Source organism: Mus caroli, chromosome 19, assembly GCF_900094665.2.
Source record: "Mus caroli chromosome 19, CAROLI_EIJ_v1.1, whole genome shotgun sequence".
Classification (NCBI taxonomy): domain Eukaryota; kingdom Metazoa; phylum Chordata; class Mammalia; order Rodentia; family Muridae; genus Mus; species Mus caroli.
The window spans coordinates 57442179-57462413 of NC_034588.1; the positions used below are offsets into that span (position 1 = coordinate 57442179).

Consider the following 20235-nt stretch of genomic DNA (forward strand, 5'->3'; position numbering starts at 1 on the left):
GAAGTAATCAGAACCAGCTCAGCTGTTGCTAACTAAATACCAAATGTTTCCCTTTTCCTGCTCCTTCCAGGGGGCAGACTGTGAGGAACTGCCCTTACTCAGGACGCTATCACTCCTCACTAACGTCACAGACTATTTTTCCTCCGAGCAAAAGCCAGACTGCTTTTTTCCAGCTTTGGCAGGAACATTTGAGAGAAAGTTGATTTCAAATCACCTTCTCTGTTTATTGTATCAGATCTGGAATGTGGCAGAATGGAGGCTTGTGGACTTTAATTCAGTCTCCACATGGGTTTCCTATATTGTCTTAGGGACCATGAAGAACTTGTTTCCTTGCCAATAACCTGGTGCTTCAGGGAAATACAGTTAAATAAAGTACAATGACATGGGTATCTATCTGGTGGAGAAATGGCAGCAGGAATCCTTTTTGGGGGCCTCCCCATCTCCACCCCCAGTTTACTATAACATGTGGTTTCATTTCAGAGGGCTCCGGTGTTAGCGTTTCCATTTCCTCAGGAAGCCACATTTCATTCTTGTTCTTATTCCTGAAATGGAACCTACATTTTCCTTGGCTCAAGTTCAAGGAGTGCCTGGGGCAACAATGAAAACAGTCCTAAGCAGGTTTCAGTCATGGTCACCCCTCCCTACACTGCCACCCATGGATGTTCCATGTTTGCTATAGAAGGATTGTGGCCAAGACTCCAAAAGCCCCAGGGGGTGGGGTAGGTATTGGGTGGTCAATGTTGAACTCAGGTATTGTGAATATCAGAGGGGAGCTCTGGTGTCCTCTATGTCTGTGTTCTGGCCTTCTGTTGGGGAGATCTGCTTGCCCACTAAGTGCCCACATACCACAGAGTCTTAATTAAGAAAGTATGTTCCCATTTCATGTAACTGGAAAAGAATGAAAACAATGACAACATTTATTTACCTTCACTATCAATATCATTACTGTTTTCTGAGTCTTAAAGGAATTAGGTTCTTAACCGCAGGCATGAGCTATTGAGAGACATGTGGCTTCATTCAGAGCGAGGGTCTCCATGCAAGGCAAAGCTGGTAATAGATCCAGGCCCTCCCAGAGCTTGAATCCAGTGGCTCAAGGACAGAAAAGCAACTCAGCTTGAGAGCCTGTTGTCAGGGTGTCGAGCCTTTTTTCATTGGTTCTATTTACTTACCTTTCAGAGACTTCAATGCAATAAAAGCCTTCATTTCTATCTTCTGTCATCCTGGCTGCTATTCACACAAGACAGACCATATGCTGGGACTGGGTGGGGTGCTCTTATGTGTTAGTGTCAGCAGTTCATGGGGCAGCTGAGCCTCTGGAAAGGGATTTACCCAAGACAAACTCATTACCCAGAGCCACTTGCTGACTGTTAGCATCATTTCTGTGGGTAGTTGGGTAATCCTGTTATATAGAGGGGATATCTCAGGCACTGTGGTCTCTATACACTGCTATAAATTGTAACCACCTGCTGTGAAAGACAGCCATGATAATAGACTTGGCAAAATCCACACCCAGCTGAGGATATCCATACGCTGAGCCGAAGGATACAGGTAGGACTCAGATCCCAACATCATGAACTCTGTAGGAGTTCTTGCCCAGTCATGCAGCCCCGTCTGCTTCTGGGATGCAAGAACGGTGGGATGTTTGGATATTTCCAAGATGGTGTACTAGTCATCAGTGAAAACATACTTTCTAGAATCTCTGTGCAGATCCAGCTTTGAGTGGAAGGGGAAGCAGTGCTTAATTGTGCATAGGCTTTCATTTTCAGTCTTCCAAATACTGTTCAGGGCTGAAAGGTTTATTAGTTAGCCTATTTTTGTTGTAATAAACTGGAATTTAAAACAAATGAGCTTAAGGGTAAAAGGGAATCTGTTGGTTCATGTAACAAACAAACAAACACAAAAAAAAACAGGAATAAAACCTATGGCTTTGGATATGGCTGGATATAGACATTGGTTGTTATATGGGACACTGCTTGCTCAGCTTGCTGTAACTGCACCTTCATTCTTTGTTGTTGTTTCATTTTATAACTACAAACTAGGCACCAGCAGCTTTGGGTTAATGTATTGCTAAGCCCTTAAGATTGCCAGAGAAGAAGCTCTAATATGGTGGTGAACACCTTTAATCCTAGCACTCAGGAGGTAGAGGCAGGTGGGATCTCTGAGTTGGAGGCCAGTCTGATCTACAGAGTAAGGTCCGGGACAGCCAGGGCAACACAGAGAAATCATGTCTCAACAAATAAGCAAACAAACAAAAAATCAAACCAGATAGATATTTCTGAAAAAGACCAAATGGTTCCTTTCAGAAGCACAGATAATTCTGCTGCTTCTGATCTTGGTAACTGTAGACATGCTTTGTTCCTCACAGCCAGTTCATTCTAGGCAGTCAGGTATGAACAGGTTTGCTAGTGGTGTGAGTTTATATATGTGTGTCCATCTGTGATGGGCTAGAAATTTAGGAAGGTCCCCTTAGAAGAGTAAACTGGGACAGTATGTTCAAACACAGATCTGGACCCCACCTGGAAATTTTAGATCCAGTTCATCTGAAGGAGCCTGGGGAACTCTAGTTCCTGGATGATGCAGACATGTCCCTGCTTGGAGCCCTCGAGTGAGTCCATAGTTAGGACTTTCTCATTTTATGGCTGAAGAAGCAAACTTATGTCAGGAGCCATTTAGGAAAGGCTAAAGTCATACAAGTATCATTCTGGAGATGAAACATCATATTGCATGGTCTGCATAATTTTGAATTACAAGGCTTTCAGAATCCTCATCTCAAGATTGATTCTTGCAACTGATATGCCTTTCCTGTCATTATTAAATTAATATAAAAATTTGTAGGCACTAGCCCACCCTATTGCACATTTTTTGTAGATCAACGAAGATGTACTGTAGTGTAGTAATGCTATGTAGACAAATAGATGAGTTCTTTCTTTCTTTTTTAAAGTAGGGAAATCTGTTTTATTTCTTAGCCTCTTCTTTTGGTTCTGCCCCCTCCATTGTTTAAACAATCATCACCACACAAAGGAACCCCTCAGCTCCTCTCCCAGCACACTATCCTGTGGTAGGGAATCCTTCCCAGGTGCTAAGGCAGCAGCTGCACTGGCACCTAAGGCAGTACTGATGATGGATGCATTTTTTTCTCTGTGGCTTCTGCCCCCTGCTTCTTGTTCCCACATTGAAATCAATAGAAGATTTCTTAATTCCTAATAATGATAGTATAAATTTACTAAATTTATACAAGTAATTTTGAGCCCCCTAAGTATGAAGGCTGCAATTAGGGCTCTATAAACTTTCATATGTCAAGTGTTAATTGCAGTAAGGTAGAAAGCAGGGTTGAAACAGATTTTTGATCAGGAAAAACATTCCTTTTAGGCTGAATGTGAAGCTATTGATAACTTAAGGTCCTCAACTGGGAATGAAGCATTTATTGTATGTGCAAGGACAAAAGATAAAATATTGACTAGATTTATCTATACAAAACTTCAATACTAATGAGACACTAAGCAGATAATTTGCCTCTTGACAAAATTGTGCTAACTTAGACATAAGAATTATTGTTTCAAACTCTTAATGAACCTGTGGAGCTAGTGGCAGATAATGAATGTTTAGCTAGATAAATAGTCTTAATGGAAACACATGTAAACATTTCTGTTGGAACTTCATATTCAATTTATGATTTGAATTTATGTTTGAACTTGCTGTGAACTTTTGAAAAAAGAGGCTTGGAATACCATGTGATCATGTATCCTAAAAAAGTACAAGAACTAGGAACAATGACAATAAGAGCAGAAGCAGAAGAGAATCAGAATAGGAGCAGAGCAAAGACAGACAGAGCGGGCAGGCTTCTTCTTACCACGAGACAGATTTTTTTTCTTGACAGCAAGTTTCTTCTTACTAACAAGGATAGGGTTTTTTGGTGTTTGTTTTTTTTTAAGCTCTACCAAAAGGTAGCTTTTTTTCTTTCTCTAAGAAATAAAAGTTGGAACTTATTTTTCATCCAGAATGAGTAAGTTCTTTCTTTGCTGTTGCTTGCACAGTGAAACTTGCTTGTGTGGGCTTTTGTTCCATCTACCATATATCACACACACACACACACACACACACACACACACACACATATGCATTTGCAAGTATAGGTGTGTATGTAACTATGCATGAATATTTGTGGTGTAGATGAGACAGGTGGTTGGGCCTGACATGTCTGTGTACATATATAAATGTGTGTGTTTTTGTGCATATTGCCTGTGTAAAAGTTTTTTTTTCTGTGAGCATGACTTTCTTTTCCTGATTCACAAAGATTTAATTGCTTCAGGCCTCCCTCTCACCTGGCTAGTGAGAGGTGAGTCTCCTGGGCAATAGAGAAAGGAACTCTAACAATTAATTGTTAGTTAATACTCTTCTGCTGCCAGCAGGAGTTAGTGACCAAAATGTATATCTGTCTCTGTATGTATGAATGTACACTTAAGAGTTAGAAGAGTTCAGAGTTTCTTGCTGGGCATTCTTGCTAGCCCCAGATATTTAAGTTTTGTTCTGTCTAAAGTATTGACCCTGTAAATTTGCCTGTTGCTGTACTGGGCCGTCTGGCATCAGCATGATCCCAATCTCCAATGCTTCCCACCAGCCACTGCCTTCCAGAGGAGGGGGGGGGGAGAGGGGAGAGGGAAGAGAGGGAGAGAGGGAGAGAGGGAGGGAGAGAGAGAGAGAGAGAAAGAGAGAGATATCTGAGAACATGTGCCATCCTTTGGTTATCTTTATTGAAATGTTACTGCTTGAGTGCAGTGTAGTCATCAATTTCAAGTGTATAATTAAATGACTTTTTATAAACATGTACAGCTGTGCAATCACCAGAGTCATAGCATAGGACATTTTCATCATACTCGACTTCCTTCATGTGCCTCTGTCATGAATTCCCTGATCTCCCACTATTGTTCTGATTTTGGTCACTGTGGAATTTGATTTTTTTGAGTTTGAGACTTTTGGGATCAACTGTGCATGTAGCTTTTCCTTCCAGATCTTGGACCTACACAATGCTGCTTGGGTTTATCCATGCTGTGTTTGCTCTTGATGTCTGTTTGTTTGGCTTGAGTGTTAAGTGGTATTTGATTGCAGAATGTGACATCTCATGGTTTTTCATGTGTATATTGATATATATGTCCAGGGGTCACTGGACTCTGGAAAGGGACTGGGTTCCACCTGGAATGGATTTGACTTTTCTGACTCAGGTCTGCTTTCCTTTTCTATTGGTCATATGTTCAGGTGACAGAGGAATCAGGTCAGCATCACATTACATTGCAAAGGGGATGGAGGCGAAAATAGAGATTAGCATGTGATCAAATGGTGGTGCTCCACCTGCTTTATAAATAAAATTTTATGAGATTCAGAATTCTCATAGACAATTCATACAGTATCAGGGGGACTTTTCATTACAACTGCGTTGTTGAATAACTATGACCCAAATCATACAGCCTTCAAAAGCTAAGATATTTACTACTAGTCTTCACAAAATTTTACCAACCTTTGCCTTAGATTCAGGGAGGAATACACCAGACCAGGCATTGTCACCAGGAGTAGACAAAAGCAGAGCTTTGGAATCCTGGGTAAAAGTGAGCTTTTAGTATTGGACTTGGAATCTTGAGACCACTATCTTGAGACCACTAATCATTTGTGAAACTGGCAGTCAAGGAGGGCTCCAGTCTGTGAAGGGACTCAGCAGCTGATCATTCCGATGCCTTGATTTTATAGATGAGGAACTGAGGCCTAGAAAGGCCTAGAAACTCAAGCCCATGATTTCATGGAGTGATGACAGGTGAGACTGCTTCTAGCCAGTACTTTGGTGTCTTGGACTTGTAAGAGGCCCAGATCAGGCACCTGAATATTGCTAAAGCAAAGATCTGAGGACATTGCATTTGGTCCTGTTATGCCTTCAGTTCGTTGACATGTTGGCAAATATCAGCCTGACCTGGGAAGATAGGGAAAGAAGAGGCTTGCTGTACTGTGTGTTTGAACATAGGTATTGAGACCCTTACTTATCACCAGGTAAATTCCTCCTGCCACTTAACAAACGTTGCTGACACTTGTTCCTTTGTACCTTGGCCCCTATCCCCAAACACCTTGTACTTTCTTTACTTAAAAGTACATTCCTCTGTCTACTCTGTGACACCCCATAGTGGTTACATACTCTATCCTGAATTCAAGAAGTGATCTTTAAAATTACAAGAACTTTCTAGTACCAAGAAGCAAGACTCCTTAGAAGAGAGTTTAATGGGTGAATAAATGAAGCAAAATAACAAAGTCAGAATGCTTGGGTCATGGACCATGACCCAAGGCAAGGATTCAGGTTTTATAAGAGTTGGGGTGTGCGTGTGTGTGTGTGTTTTGCATATGCAGTGTGCATGTTCCTGGTATGTACAGCTTTACAGATTGTCTTCTGCCCTCTTGACACTTCCCAGGAAACATTGAAAACCTGATTGTGAGCATAGTCAGCACTGCTGCAAGATCAAAGAGGGTATACCCCCAGGCCACTCTGCATAGTTCCTCCTCATGTCTCCAGCTTCATTATCATTAGACTTTGCAGGGACTATCTGCCCTTCACATTAGTCTTGCCACACTGGGAACTTTGCTTTGCACTTCCTCCTGTCACCTTGACCATTCCCATGTCCATATTCTTCCTACTATGGCTGAATCTGTTCCTAAAGGAATCTGAGTTCCATTTACTTTTGTGGATAAGAATAGCAGAACCCTATTGGAGGCTAAGAACAAAACCTGGAAAGACAATTCCTGGTTCCTTTGACCTTTACTGGTCAGCTAGTAAGTTGCTTTCTTGTTTGAGATCTTCTGTAGGGTTTGGAGAAACAGTGAAGGTGTATTTGAGGCTGTGCGTGTGTGTTTGTGTATGTGTGTGTTTCTGACAACTTATGTCAGAATCACATGATGTTTACTGTGCCTGTGTTTATATCAGCCTTGTTTCCACACTGACAGGAAACACCATATGTGGAGGAAGAAATTCTGTCAGATGAACTCTTAGTCACAATATGGTACATGAAATCTCATAATTGCTTTTGGAAACAGGGGGTTACCTTGCTCAAATCAAAGAAGAGGTATTGTGCCCTTTCCCATAATTGAGTAACACTGAAGTTTGATACATGGTAATTTGCTCTGTTTCCAGAATTTTATAGGGAAAGCTCCTTGATTGGGGAAAGGTACAGAGGTTTGGTTTTCTTCCCCAGGGTGTGTTGGAGGCAGGGTGGGGAGTGCTGAGTAGGAGTCAGTGAGCACTAGGCTGTGTACTGAGCCTTGTGCTTACAGGTACAGACTACTGACCTGCCATGAACCACAGTGCCCATGATTCTTCCTGTGGCTGACAATCACTCTCCTCTAGCATGCCATTTCATAACTATCACTTAGATCTTGTCTGCTCATCCACATGCACCATGTTGTTTCTTCTACCTGGGTAGTGCCCTTCTCTGCCTCCTCAGAACCTGGCACACAGTGAGACTAAATGCTTGATGGAGTGGCTATGTGTGAACTGTCTGTGCCTGGAGATTTGAAGCCTGTGCCTACATTGAAGGGTAGCGTTAAGTCAAGAGTTCGGCACTGGTCTAGACTGAAGCAAGCAGCTAGGGAGGGGCCACATAGAGGATGACTTGGCATGGGGCTCATTCATGTTGATCAAAGTATCTGCTTTACAGAAAGCCACATTTGTGAGTGACTTCTGTATATATTTGTAACCCATGAGTTCCTATCAAAATAGCCCCTGCTTTTGAGCCATTTGCTCATGAAAAGAGCAATGTATGTATACTCTTTGTAGTTAATGCCAGATATGAATGCCCAGGCTTTACCTGTCTGGAAGGAAAAAAAAAAATCTCATCAGTCTTAAGTCCTCAGCACGCTGGAAATCAGCAAGCCTCTTTCCAGGAAGTTTTAGAAGCAGTTCCAGGGTTAATATCACATGCTTTAACTGTAGTGGCTAGGTCTGGGAAATGAACCACTCTCTGAACTTATGGAGGAAACAGGCCTCCAATTTGGCTGTTATTGTGTCAAGTACCTATGCTTAACCTTATCATTGTGTTGAGGAGAATGAAGGTTATGATTAGATGGGACTGAGTCATTTACCCATTCTTTTTTGGTTTTATGAGAAAGGGTTTCTCTGTGTAGCCCTGGCTCCCCTAGAACTCTCTCTGTGTAGACCAGCCTGGCCTCCAACTCACAGATATCCGTACCCTGCCTCTTGAGTGCTGTGATTAGATGTGCATCACCACTGTTGGCTGCATTTGCCCATTTTTGAATCTGTCATTATGGCTAGAAGACAGGAGACTCTGATTTGCTAAGGCTGAGTCACAAACCATCTTCAGAACTTGGGAGGTACCAGCACTCCAGAACCAGAAGGTTTGGTGGGGATTTGTTCAGAGGTTTTGGGAGAGAATATTTGGGAGAGAATATTTTGGGAGAGATGAAATAGATTAAAAGAATTTACATCCAGGCTAATAACAGTCCCCCTTGACCCCGCTAGTAGATAGTTGTCCCTGCTCCCTAACTGCTAAGGACTAAGCTCTTCTTTTCTACCAAGTTGTTTCCAAGCTTTGTCAGTTTGAGGGGTATCTGCTGATTGGAGGGCCAAAATGCCCAGTGTTGGGGAGCATCTGGGACAGCATGCTTCAATCGATGCCTCAAGCATCCTCTGACCAGTGAAAGCTCAAAGATTCTGTAGTGTCATTGCAAGGAAAGAATCCTGGTCCCAGCCCCAAATATGAATCTTGTTTTTCATAGGAGGGAAAACAAAGAGGGTCCAAAAGAGGGTACAGTGTGCCCATTGAACTAACAAAACATCCAGTGCTAGCACTTTAGCTCCTGGGGGTGGGCTGGGTGGATCACCTTGTTTCTTCTTCAGAACCCTCTTGGTGACTTAGTGGCTAAAGGATAGTCATTTTTTGCTTTTGTGCATATTCATCTGGGAAATGTATGATTTTCATTAGAAGCATCCAAAGAGTGGGCTTTGCTCCAACTGGGTAAAACTGGGAGAAAAAAAGCAATAAACAACAACAACAACCAGTACAAAACTCTATCCAGTAGGATGGTTTGAATTATAAGTAATTTAGGATTTTTTTTAAATTGCCCTAAACAGAGGGAATGTCTTCCTTTAAATCAGTTTTTCAGGTGTGGTGTGGGCTACAGGCATGATTTGATCTAGGTATCTGGATATTACAAGGGACCAACTCTGCTGTTTTCTCAGTTATGACGCCCTGGTTCAGCCTCCTTCTCATAGGATCTTTTCACACAAGGTCAAGGACACCATTGTAGGCACCGGCCTTCAGAACAAGAAAATGTACTGGTTGGCTTGGCTTAGGCCATGAGCCTGAAACCTTTATTCAGTCACCAGAATCAGGCTCTGTTTCACGTTGTTTGGTCAGATAGGAAGTAGAGCCATAATTTCCAGAACCACCAGTATGTTCATATAGAAATGATAGTACTGCAAAACAGAGCCAGGTGTGGCCTGGCACCATTCTAGACTTCTCTCTCTGGGTCTGCAGACCCTAGAAGATAATGACATCAGTTCTCTATTATCTTGTTCCATCTATCTACCCAGAATTCTGGACCTAATTCATCACACGTTTCTTGTCTTTTTCTCCAGACAGAGATTACTACAGTCTATGTGACAAGCAACCAATTGGGAGACTGCTTTTTCGACAGTTCTGTGAAACCAGGCCTGGGCTGGAGTGCTACATTCAGTTCCTGGACTTAGTGGTAAGTCCCTGTCAAGTGGCCCTTGGGTCTTCTGTGTTCGGCAAGTTTCATTTCGTTTCGTTTTTCTTTTCTTTTCTTTTCTCTTTTTTCTTTTCTTTTCTTTTCTTTTCTTTTCTTTTCTTTTCTTTTCTTTTCTTTTCTTTTCTTTTCTTTTCTTTCTTTCTTTCTTTCTTTCTTTCTTTCTTTCTTTCTTTCTTTCTTTTTTTGTCAAGAGGAAATAAAGATAGGCCTGATGGTTTTGAAATGTGAAGAATCTAAACTCTTGTTCTTTGGGAAACTGGGGAAGTTTGTAATGTTGAGATAGCTCTTTCGTGCTGTTGCTCTTCCTCCAGCTGAAATGCTTCAGGTAAAATACATGGCTAGTATTTTTGTTTGCTGGTTTACTGTCTATTTCCCTTGGGAATGAAAACTTTTTGCTTTTGAGCTTCATGTTCACCCCATCCAGCAGAGATCCCTGAACACAGAAGTAACATCAGTAAACTCCTGTTCAGTGAGTGCCCATTGGCTGTTTCAAGACAGTTAGGTGGCAATGTCTTATGTTCTCAGGACTTCCTTCAGCTGTGTTGTCTCTCATTTGTTTAACAAATGAATGAGTTTTTAGGAAGATTACTAAAATACACTCAGGAGTCCCTTAGCCTTTGATCAGGATAGCCATAGCCCCTCAGGCTCATGGCATGGTCCACTACCTTTTGGATTTCTACCTGGGGTTGGAGATTAAGAAGGGCTGGGGGTGGGGGTGGGGGCAGGGAAAACAGTAGGATCATCTGGGGTCTCTTCTCAAAGGTAGACTCAAGATACTATTGTTTTGTAGACTCATGTGGCCTCTGTTTAGGGTGCTTTCCTACGTTTATGTTTCTTCAGAGTTTCCATGTGGTCTCTAAACCCAATAAGCAAAGTGTACTGGAGTAGAGATCTCCACTAAAGTTCCGCCATCAGGTCAACATACCCAACACATGCAGCTGCTTTTTCCAGGTCCCCCAAATTGCAGCCCTCAAGAATGTTCCCTGCTTACCAGTTACTAGAAGTTGAAGTCTTTGCAGTGTCCCCAACCCTTCCCTCTTCCTCATTCTTCTGCCATGTTCAGAGACCATGTGCTCAGCTCCTTGACCTCTTGAGTCCTTTCATCAGCTGTGGCCTCTGCCTCAGTCATGGTCCTAACACAGGCCTTGGCATCTTTTACTCAAAAGATCAAGCTAGTTCTCAACCATGACTAAGGATTAAAATCACCTGGGAACCGTAAAAAACTACCAGCACCCTAGCCAAAACCCAAACTAATGAGTTTGAACCTCTGAGAGTGGGGTTTGGTGTTTATTATTATGGAAAGTTTCAGATTATTAGCAGTGAAAGTCAGCCGAATAATATAATGAGCCCCCCACCATGTGCTTTTCACCTCACTTCAGCAGCCTTCAGCCCAGATTTTCACCTTCTCCTCTGCAGTGTCTTATAGCAAATATCAGCTATCAGAGTTGTTGCATCTGTGAAATTTCAGTATGTATATCTAAAGAGTAAGGGATCTTTAAAATAAAACAAAACAAAGAATAAGTGTTTATGCCTTAGTATGTGAAGAGACACCATGACTATGGCAATTTTTTATAAGAGAAAGGATTTAACTGGGAGCTTGGTGGGTTGGGAAGCATGGCAGCTTGCAGGCAGGTGCTGGAGCAGTAGTTGAGAGCTAAATTCTGATCTGTAGGCAGGGAGAGAGAGAGAGGGAGAGAGAGAGAGAGAGAGAGAGAGAGAGAGAGAGAGAGAGAGAGAGAAACAGAGACAGACAGACTGACTCTGGCCTTGGCATGGGCTTTTGAAACCTCAGAGCCCACCTCCATGACACTCCAACAAGGCCATGCCTTCTAGTCCCACTCCCTGATGACTAAACATTCAAAGATATGCGCCTGTGGGGGGCATTTTTATTCAAGCCACAACAGCTTAGGATGTGGTTCAGTGGTAGAGCTCTGGCCTAGTACATACAAAAAAGACCTGGGTTCCATACCCAGCAAAGCATTAAAAAAAAAAAACCCACACATACAAGAAATAAAAAAGAGAGAGGGAAAAATACACTACAATATTTGTTGTGTTTTGGGATATGTGTATATATATGCATATGGAGACCAGAAGTCAACTTTAGGTGTTGTTCCTCAGGAGTTGTCCACCTTTGCTTTTGAGACAGTCTTTCACTGAATGGGGAACTCACCAAATAGGCTAGGCTTGTTATTACAGCTAAAGCATTCTTTATCAGTAAATATCAGTGTAAATTTTTGATTCTCTTGTACACTTTATGAGTTTGTGTTTTGCTGTCTATGGAACTGGCCTGTTTGTACCATTTGGTCTTTATGACTCCTGGCTGTGCTATCACCACCTTCTGTAATAGATATGTTGTTCCTCTAGACTAGAGAAAGTACTGCTGCAGCACCTGCCTAAGTTGCCTGTATGCTTACTTGTGAGGGTCCTCAGTCTTTCTTGTAAACTGTTAAATGAATTTCAGAATCTGAACATTTCCTCTGTGTGTGTGTGTGTGTGTGTGTGTGTGTGTGTATGTTTGTTTGTTCCTGATTTTATCAGAATAGCTTTATGTTCCTCAAACAGAGTGTCTAGGATATCTGGTCATCTTTCTTTTTGAGAAATTATTCAACACCTACATCTGTTGAAGAGTGAGGGTTTACAACCTGGCAACATTCTAATTCTACTGTTTTCATGCTAACTGAAGCACTTTCATTCACTTCAGCTATGGCTGCTCTACAGTGAAGTTCTAATAGGAAATGACTGATGAAAAATTTCCCTATATTTATGTTTTGAGATACCCAGTTGGGGGTTGGGATATAGCTTAGTTAGTAAAAATGTTTGCCCCACAGCCACTCACATTTAAAAAAAAAAAAAAAAAAGGATGGACATGGTCCAGTCACAGTACCAGAGAGGCAGAGAGGATGCATCCCTGGGGCTCACTGGCCAGTTAGCCTAGCCTATTTGCTGAGTTCCACATTCAGTAAAAGACTGTCTCAAAAACAAAAGTGGACAACTCCCAAGGAACAACACCTAAAGTTGACTTCTGGCCTCCAGATGCATATATATACACATATACTTATCCCAAAACAACAAATCAAGAGCCCCAAGTTGTCTCCCTCACATCACGTGGCAATGCATGAGAATTTTGAACTCATGGCTTTAAGTGTATTGTATGATTACCAATGCACTGAAGTTCTTGTCCTTTTTTCTTCCTGGAGTCACTGTTGGCCAGTGGAACCCCACTCTGTTAGGCCTCTGAGTACTTATGGAACCCAGAACTCACTAGCAGCAACTTGCTGTCTACAGTGACTGTGTTCTGGGCTTATCTTGTACTACACCAAGGAACCTGGTTCCTTTGCCTGGAATTTGGCACTTGGGAACCACAGTATGGCAATAGGAGTGCTCATTGTTACCAGATAAGCCATCATTCCTAGCAGGTAATAGTGTTTTTCACATCTCCGAGGACTTTACTGTGTATTTGGGGTTGGGAAGTATTGATATCAGGATAGTGCCCAGGTTCTGAGGCTCACTTACCAGATTAAATACCAGCAAGACCGCTCCTTCCTCTTTAATTCCCAGCCTTAACCAGAGAATTTTTTTTTCCACTTTTGGCTCTGCCCAAGCACTTGCTTGTTCAAGCTCTGACATGCTAGGATAAGTTAAGTCCCTTGGTCCTAACTATTTGAGCCCTCTCTTCCTAAGATGTCTCTTTATGGTCTCATTTCTCTGCAGGTGCCTATGCCTACTGGTTCTCTTGGCCCTGTTCACAGAGCCTTCCCCACATCACTTCCCTTCTCCCTTAAGTCCTTGTTTCCTGTGTACACTTACATCATTTTTACACTGTACTGGATGGTTACTGATGGAAATTGTTGGGTCCAGAGATGGGCTGCCAGAATGGTAGTTTTTGTGAGACTGTGGGAAGGTGTTAATTTCTGTGTTTGAGGGACTCCCCTTTTCTAAGATCTTTGGTTATGGCCATCAAACCTGAGTACTACTGGTCAAGCACACACCAGATCCATCTGTGCATACACACCTACTGTACCACTAGACTGTGTTTTAGAGAATCCACACTTTGCCCTCAGTTTCCTTTCTTCAGGGATCCAGAATACTGTGACACATAGCAAAAGTTTCACTTGAGCCAGGATGAGAAGCCCCAGAATCAAGCTCCTCACTAGTCTTTAGCCTATCATTCATGTAACACAAGTACTCTTTGATAGAGTTCTAGACATTTGGGATAAAGTGATAGAGTAGTGTAAGAACTCTGAACTTGTGATGTTACCTTCTAGCTAGGAAAGGGTTTGCTATATGCCATAAGCAAGGAAGACAGTGATTTTTAAATCCTAAAAAGTGGTAAATGGGATAAAAATAATAATAATTAGGACAGATTCCAGTGTTTGGGAGTTACCAAGGAAGCCTAGTTGTAATGTTGAAAAGAATGGTCAGTATAGGTATTCTTGCAAAGGTAACATGTGCCTGAAGACTAGAAGGAGTGGGAGCTTGTAGATAATGAAAGAGGATTGCAGACAGGGAACCTGCCATGAGAAGGCCTGCTGGCAAGTGTGTCCGCAGTTGGAGAGGAAGCAGTTAGAGCACAGGGAGTAGGAGAAGAAGCACTGATTGTGCAAGACCATATATACCTCTGAAGAACTTTGGCTTTTATGTTACATCATGAAGTGAAGGAACCAGTGGAGGACTTTAGCAATGCACTGGATGGCATGATGTGATGTAGGTGGACACAGGTGAAATCTGAGAGATCTGAGAAGACGCCATTTGCAGCAATCCAGGTGAGAGCCACAGTGTTGGGCCAGGATGGGAAAAGTAAGGGTAAGTGGTTGGATTTGGATTCGGGGTTATGTCTTAGAGGCAGGATTTCCAAGGCTCTCTGATGGACTAGGATGAGATAGAAGTGCTGAGGATGGTTTCCTCTATTAGGTGCTTTGGGGCAACAGAATAACTGACAAAAGCACTTTAAGGAAGCAAGAATTCATTTTGGTTCATCATCTTGGGAAGTCTTGGTATCAGGAGCTTGAGGCAAATGGTCATATTTCATCCATAGTCAGGAAGCAGACAGGTTGCCACTGCCTCTGCCTCTCACTCCTCCTCCTCTTCCTCCTTCTTAAATAAAAGAACCTTTCTTTCATTTTTGTGTGTGTGTGTGTGTGTGTGTGGGTCATGAATATCTCTGTACTATGTGCATGCCTGGTATGCTTGGAGACCAGAAGAAGGTATTGGATCCCCTGACAAATGGAGTTATGGATAGTTGTAAACTATCTGTACTATATGGGTGCTGAGAATTGAACTCAGATCCTCTGGAGTAGCAGCCGGTGCTCCTAACCTGAGCCATCTCTTCAGCCCCATTTTCTCCTTTTTATACAGTTGGAGGACATGAATGGTGGCATTCATATTTAGGGTAGGTCTTCTCACTTTCGTTAACCATATCTAGATTGCTCCTCATGGACATGGTTATCATCGTGTCAAATTGACAATGCTAGCCATCACAGTTTCCAAGTTCTGACCTGAGCAACTGGGAGAATGAAGCAAGGCTAAGGTTGTGGTGAGATCATGCTGAGAGAAGACCAAGAGTTTCATTTCATAGTGTGAGCCTCTTCAGCATTCAGTGGAGAAGTTTTATAGACACGCATTTGAAAATATTCCAGGAGAGATAGGCATCCATATCTGGAGCTCATGAGGAAGGATTGGCCTGGTAATGGAAAACCAGGAATTGTCACCATACAGCTGAGACATAAAACCTTGGACCATGGAGACTCTCTTACCCAGCAAATAGAGGGAACTGGAGCAGCAATGAGGACCAGTGTCTGCAAGTGCAGGACCAGGGCATCTGGAAAAGATGAGATAGATGGCAGCAGACCTGTCTGATGAGTTGATGAGGCAGAGCAGGGTCAGGCTGAGCTGAGTTGCTGGTGGAATTTTCCAACCATGTGTTCTCTTAGGTGCATTTAGTCCACAAGAAGGGAAAAAATAAAACTCAGTGGATGCCCATTTTCATTCTGGTTGTGCAGTCCTTCCCTTATTACTGGGCCAGTACCAAGAGCTGTTTATTAGAAAGGAAATGGGAGTCTGGCTCTTGTATTACCAAGCCAAATGCTCTACATACACCTTGACAGAACCCCCACTTAAAGAGCCTGACCTGTTTCCTTGGTAATTTTAGCTGGGAATTAGTTGGGAATTTAGCTGGGAATCATTGTCACCTGTTGTCATAATTAGCCTCTGGACCCCTCTTTTACATTTGAAAACTTTGATGAGCTTGCTCGTGCCAGAATAACTTTTCATCGGAAATTATTATTTTTTCCATCCTCACTAGATGGGGGAGGTAAGAAATAACAGTATCCTTGGCATTGCAGTTAATTACCACTCCTGATACTTCGTGGCTTAGCCAGTGCCATCCTCAGACTTCTTACCTCCCTGTTAAATGTTCACCAAGTAGCGCTTCTTAAAAATGAGTTGTCCTCACAGGGTTGTGACAAAGCCTAGGAAGTGCTCTTCTCTGCAGTCTCATCATCTGTGTCTCTCAGGTCAAGTACAAACTGTAGCTGTTTTCAGATGGGCCTGATAGTTTTGGGAGTATAATCCCTGTGTGTTATTCATCAGACAGTGTAGCTACATCATCCAGTCTGGGATGTCAAGGGGCTTCAATAGTCCACTCATGGAGAAGAAGAATCAGTAATCAAAGTCTGACCTCTGGAAGGCAAAGGAAGGTTTGGTTATCTGTCCAAGGACGGGAAGATGGTTCAAGCAAGTGTCAACCACATAGGCCAAAAGGATCTTGCTATGAGCATTTTCAAGACAGATGGGCTAGTCTCTAAACCCTTGCTCTGGAGACCTTACCCACTAACTGGCCACTCAGGTGAAACTCACATTTGGATAAGACCTAGAGTTTGCTAGTCTCCAAAAGTTGGATATTGAGCCAGATTTTCTTGATATGCTGGCACAGCCATATCCACTGGAAGTAGCAACAGATTCCCTTGCAGTATGTGTTGATCAGATGTCTCCTATGATCAAGAGAGTCTTCAGTAATTGGAGGCTACACAGTGAATGGAAAAGGCAAGCTCTTTACCACATGGTGGCTTACCCTTTTGGGTAAAGAAAGGATTTTTAAAAACCAGCAATAGGAAAATCAGCAAAAATAAGCAAGCAACACCAACTGTAAGTTTATAGAGCTGTCAAGAGTAGGAATCAACATATTAGAGTGAGTGTCTGATTCTTGCACCTGTTCTCAAGACCCTTTTCCTTCTGTTGGGTTGCCTTTTCCAGCCTTGATGTGATAGGGTTTTTTTTTTTTTTCTTTATCTCTTTCTGTTTTATTTTGCATGTTTGGTTGTTAACTCTAGAAGCCTGTTCTTTTCTAATAAGAGACAGAGAAATCAAGTAGATCCAGAGAGGGGGAGGTGGGGAAGAACTAGGAGGAGTAGAGGGAGAGGAAACTGTCATTAGGATATATTGTATAAGAAAAGAATATTATTTCCAATAAAAGGAAAAAAAGGAAAAGAAAAAAAAGAGTACTCAACCTATTAGCAGCTCCTAGTCTTGTGGGTCAGGAATTCTGTGATGCTGAGGCAGGTGTTCTTGGCTCAAGAATCTGGAAAGGTCACATCAGGATGTTGGATGGATCTGCTGCTCAGTTATTCACATGGCTGACAACTTGGTGTTGGCTTTTGGCAAGAGGCTTCAGCCATTCTCCTGGCAGTTCTTTCCATGGGATGCCTTGAGCATCTTTAGACTATGGCTGGCCCTCTCTAGACTAAGAAATATATTTGCATATTAGAAGCTACAGCCTAGTTTCAGAGCATGCCATGCTGCTGTTAGCAGTTGTGTTAGCATGAGTCAGCATGAGAAAAAAAAAACTTATCCAGAACAAGGGTCACTAAGCCCAATTTGTTTGTTGCAGTTACAAAGATGATGCTATAACTTTCTATCAGAATATTGCTAGAAAGTCAAGCCAAGCTTTTCACTGGCCTAAAATTACAGATGAGCACACATAATTAGTGGCCTTATACAACATGATTGTTTGGAATTTTGTTGTGAAATGATAATTTCTTCCTTATCAGGGTACTAAGTGTTCTATTTTTTTTGTCTTTCTGTTACTATTCTGATTTTCTTTGTGAGTCCTATTTTTCCCTTTTTTGGAGGGATGGAGTGGATGGGAGGGCAGGATATATGTAACCCAGGCTGGTCTCAAACACAGTATGTAACGGAGGATGCTTTTGAGTTTCTGATCCTCCTTCCTCTAGCTGTGATTAAAAATGTGCCCTACCAAGCCTGGTTTTATGTGGTCCTGGTGATTGAACCCAGGGCTTTATGCATGTCAACCAAGTATTCTGCCTAACCTGAACTGTATCCTCAGCTGGAGGGTCATACATTTTAGATGCAAAGAGAGACCTGTAGACCATTTGCAATGACAGTCCCTATATTCAAGTTCATCTGAAAAGAGTGCTTCTTCTAAAATGAGGTCAAGTGGAAACTTTTAAACTTGTCCAGACTCCTAGATGTCCCACGTATATTTCCTAATTATATGACTGTCCTAGAATATGTATGTTCTAAATGATGCCAGTTTAGACTACAGTTGATTATTAGATCAGATTTAAGCCTATGAACTGAGACAAATGAGAGAAGCCTTTCTGTGGAATCAGTGGATTGAGGGAAAGTTCTTCTCTCATAGAGACAGCTTAAAGAAGGGTGCTCTTAAGATGGATCAGCAGGTAAAAATACTTGCTGCCAAGCCCAATGACCTGAGTTTCATGCCTAGTTGCCACCATGGAAGAAGAGAATGAATTCTCAAAAGTTGTTCTCAGACCTTCATATGCATGCTATGGTGTGCATGGGACTGTGTGTGTGCAGTGTGCGTGTGTGTGTGTGTTTGTGAGCCAGCCAGCTAGTCAGTACTGAAGCTGACTGAAATCCATCCATCCATCCATCCATCCATCCATCCATCCATCCATCCATCCATCCACCCACACGTGTGCATTCTTGCATAGGAGAAGAGAGGGTTCCAGGGAAGCATATTCTTGGTTCCTGTTTCCTGGGCCCAGTACATTCCACTTAGTCTACATCTGGCTGTCACCTGACCCTTGGTCCCAGGAGCCAAGAAAGCAAAGTTTAACCTGAGCTCATTTAGTCTGAGGTTCCTTTCATTTGGAACCAAGAGTGACAGGGACAAGCTTTTATGTGGTGGCCTGATGAGCTTAGTTGTATGAAATTCATTTTAGGGGGAAGAGGAAAAGCAGCTAGCAGGAGAGCGAGTGGATGGAAAGCCATCTGGGACTGAGTCTCAGAAGACAGACAGGTGGGACAGACAGGTGGTATACCAGAGCTCCTCTGCCATGAGACTCTGATAGTAAAGATTCTAGTCCATGGGATTACTCACCTCCACCTTGGGAGGTCCTTTCCTCCTTCTGTCTAGTACCTGTTCTAGACAAGACCTTACTCACAGGTTAAGGTCCAAAGACCATTCCTGGTAGTTTTATTCTACACCCTAGTATAGATAGGGGTCTGTTCTTCCCTTCCTTCACTGATCCCAAATGTTGTGCCAAGATGACACAGTGGATCTCTGACCTGGTGGCTTGAGTGGGATGTTCAAATGAAGAACAAATATATAGCAGTCAGGCACAACTTTTGGAATAGTCCAGATCTATCTAACCCTGGACCTCTGAGGGTATTCCCTGTGCAGTGGCTCAGCATTGTAGCTGTAGAGCAGAAAGGAAGCCAGGTTGGGGCCCACCGCCCTGCAGCATGGTGTAGACTATCACCTTGGACTCCCCAGGGAATGGACACCCACTTGAAGTGTAAATTTGGTTCAGAGCAGAGCAGTTTACAAAGTGCACACAAGATGAGAAGATGTGCTTCCCTTGTGCTGTCACCATGTTCTGACATGCTAGAATGAAGGAAGGGACTGGCCAGTGAGAGCTGGGTGTTCAGAAGAAGGTCTGGGAATGAGATGCCAGAAGTGGAAGGACAACTACTTTATCCTTTCACTGTCCTTCCCCTCTACTGGGTGGGAAGCGATGAAGGGGCAGCCTCTTTAATCAGCACATGCAAACAACCAGGGCCAGTGTGGGTGGAGCTTGATGTTTTTCCAGAAAGGTCTGCTGGGAGTAGCACTGCTGACCTTGTTACAGGCCTCTGCATCATAGGCTGTAGGATAGCTGACCTCATCAATAATCACAGAAGCTGCAGGTAGCAGTTGCATGGTATGTCTGACTTCATCTTTCTGCCAGTGGTAGAGAAGGTGACACTAAGTCAGCTGAGGTGAATCAGAAATCAATATAGACTCTGCCCACCCTCCACTCCCCTAAAGACAAGGTCACCCTGTGTAGCCTTGGCTGGTTTGGAGTTTGATATGTAGACCAGGATGGCCTCAAACTCACAGAGATACACCTGCCTTTACCTCCCATAGGGTTGGAATTAAAGGTATATACTACCACATTCAGCTGAAATGCTGCTCTTGATTCAGAGTGGCCTCCCCCCCTTTTTTTATTAATT

General features: G+C 42.7%; 1 protein-coding gene across 1 annotated transcript in view; it reads left to right on the forward strand.

Annotated features, from left to right (window-relative positions):
* Positions 1-20235, forward strand: part of Grk5 (G protein-coupled receptor kinase 5) — a 198959-nt gene that overhangs the window by 123042 nt on the left and 55682 nt on the right. Inside the window, exon 3 of the mRNA XM_021152022.2 lies at positions 9626-9738. Within this exon, the coding sequence (XP_021007681.1) occupies positions 9626-9738 (113 nt within the window). The remainder of the gene's footprint in view (positions 1-9625; positions 9739-20235) is intronic.